General features: G+C 38.3%; 1 protein-coding gene across 5 annotated transcripts in view; it reads right to left on the reverse strand.

Annotated features, from left to right (window-relative positions):
- LOC116705871 (rho-associated protein kinase 2) overlaps positions 1-1,060 on the reverse strand; it is a 29,787-nt gene that overhangs the window by 20,072 nt on the left and 8,655 nt on the right. For all 5 annotated transcript variants that reach the window (XR_004336073.1, XM_032542327.1, XM_032542330.1 and 2 more), the window contains exons 6-7: positions 568-712; positions 317-455 (exon numbers count right to left, since the gene is read on the reverse strand). Coding sequence is in view for 4 of the 5 variants with exons in the window: in XM_032542327.1 (XP_032398218.1) it covers positions 317-455; positions 568-712 (284 nt within the window). In the remaining variant the exon portion in view is untranslated. The remainder of the gene's footprint in view (positions 1-316; positions 456-567; positions 713-1,060) is intronic.

Raw genomic sequence — 1,060 nt, forward strand, 5'->3', positions numbered from 1 at the left:
TTTTTTTTTTTAAGATTACCATTGTCAATATGAACCAATAAGATTGGGGCAGAGAGCCATAGACACGCTGGGGTAGTTGTAAAGTTTTGAGAGGCTGACAAACACGTTTGTTTGACAAGAAGAACAAAGCTATAGGAGTCTTTTCATAAGTTGTTTCTTGAATTAAAACAAAGTCCCCTTTCCAAACAATGTCATTCATTTCTCAACAGTCCGACAATAACTTACATAAATAGCAGAGTAGACAAAGAAAATCTAAGTGTGTATGCACATGACAGGCAGATGTTAAGTGTTTATGTTTAGAGGTCCATGTGCAAACCTGTCAGTAAGAAAGGCACAGATGAGGTCTTTGGCATCCTGAGACATCTCTACATCCTCTGGGAAGATGAGTGTGTTCTTGTGGTTCATGATCTTCCCATAAGTCCCAACCAGGGATTCAGCATAGAAGGGAGTTTCACCTGCGGAAAAATAAGTAGTTTTGTACAATGATTGATTTTCAGGATGGAAATATTTAGGTTGCCAAACAGCACAAAAATGAACATGATGTACTGTATATGGTAGGCCACTTACCGACCAGCAGCTCATAGATAAAGACTCCTACAGACCACCAGTCGCACTCCCGGCCGTAGTAACCAGCACCGTCCTGGGACTGAAGCACTTCAGGGGAAATGTAGTCTGGTGTGCCTACAGCGGTTTCACAGTGCACCATGCCCGTCTGCAAACAGAAAAACACAAAATGTGCTGTACAGAGAAAGAAATAATGGAATAGCAGTTATTGTAAAAGCTTGGTGAAGTTATAGTAGGGCATAAGGCCCAATAAATAAGACATATTCACACAGAAATATGTAATGCAAGTGCCAATTGTTTTCATGAAAAACTTTTCTTAAATAAAATACTTTTGATACTTTATCAGTACTCCAGATAAATGGTGTGATCTCTGCTGGATTGTTTACAACATACTTTCTGTCTCTGGGAGTTTTAGAGAGATCAAATGTCAAAACTTGTTGAACCAGCTATTTAGAAATTGCTGTGGTAAAAAAAAAAAAAAAGGTTTAAAAAAAAA

The sequence above is a fragment of the Etheostoma spectabile genome, chromosome 18, assembly GCF_008692095.1.
Source record: "Etheostoma spectabile isolate EspeVRDwgs_2016 chromosome 18, UIUC_Espe_1.0, whole genome shotgun sequence".
In the NCBI taxonomy this organism is placed as follows: Eukaryota; Metazoa; Chordata; class Actinopteri; order Perciformes; family Percidae; genus Etheostoma; species Etheostoma spectabile.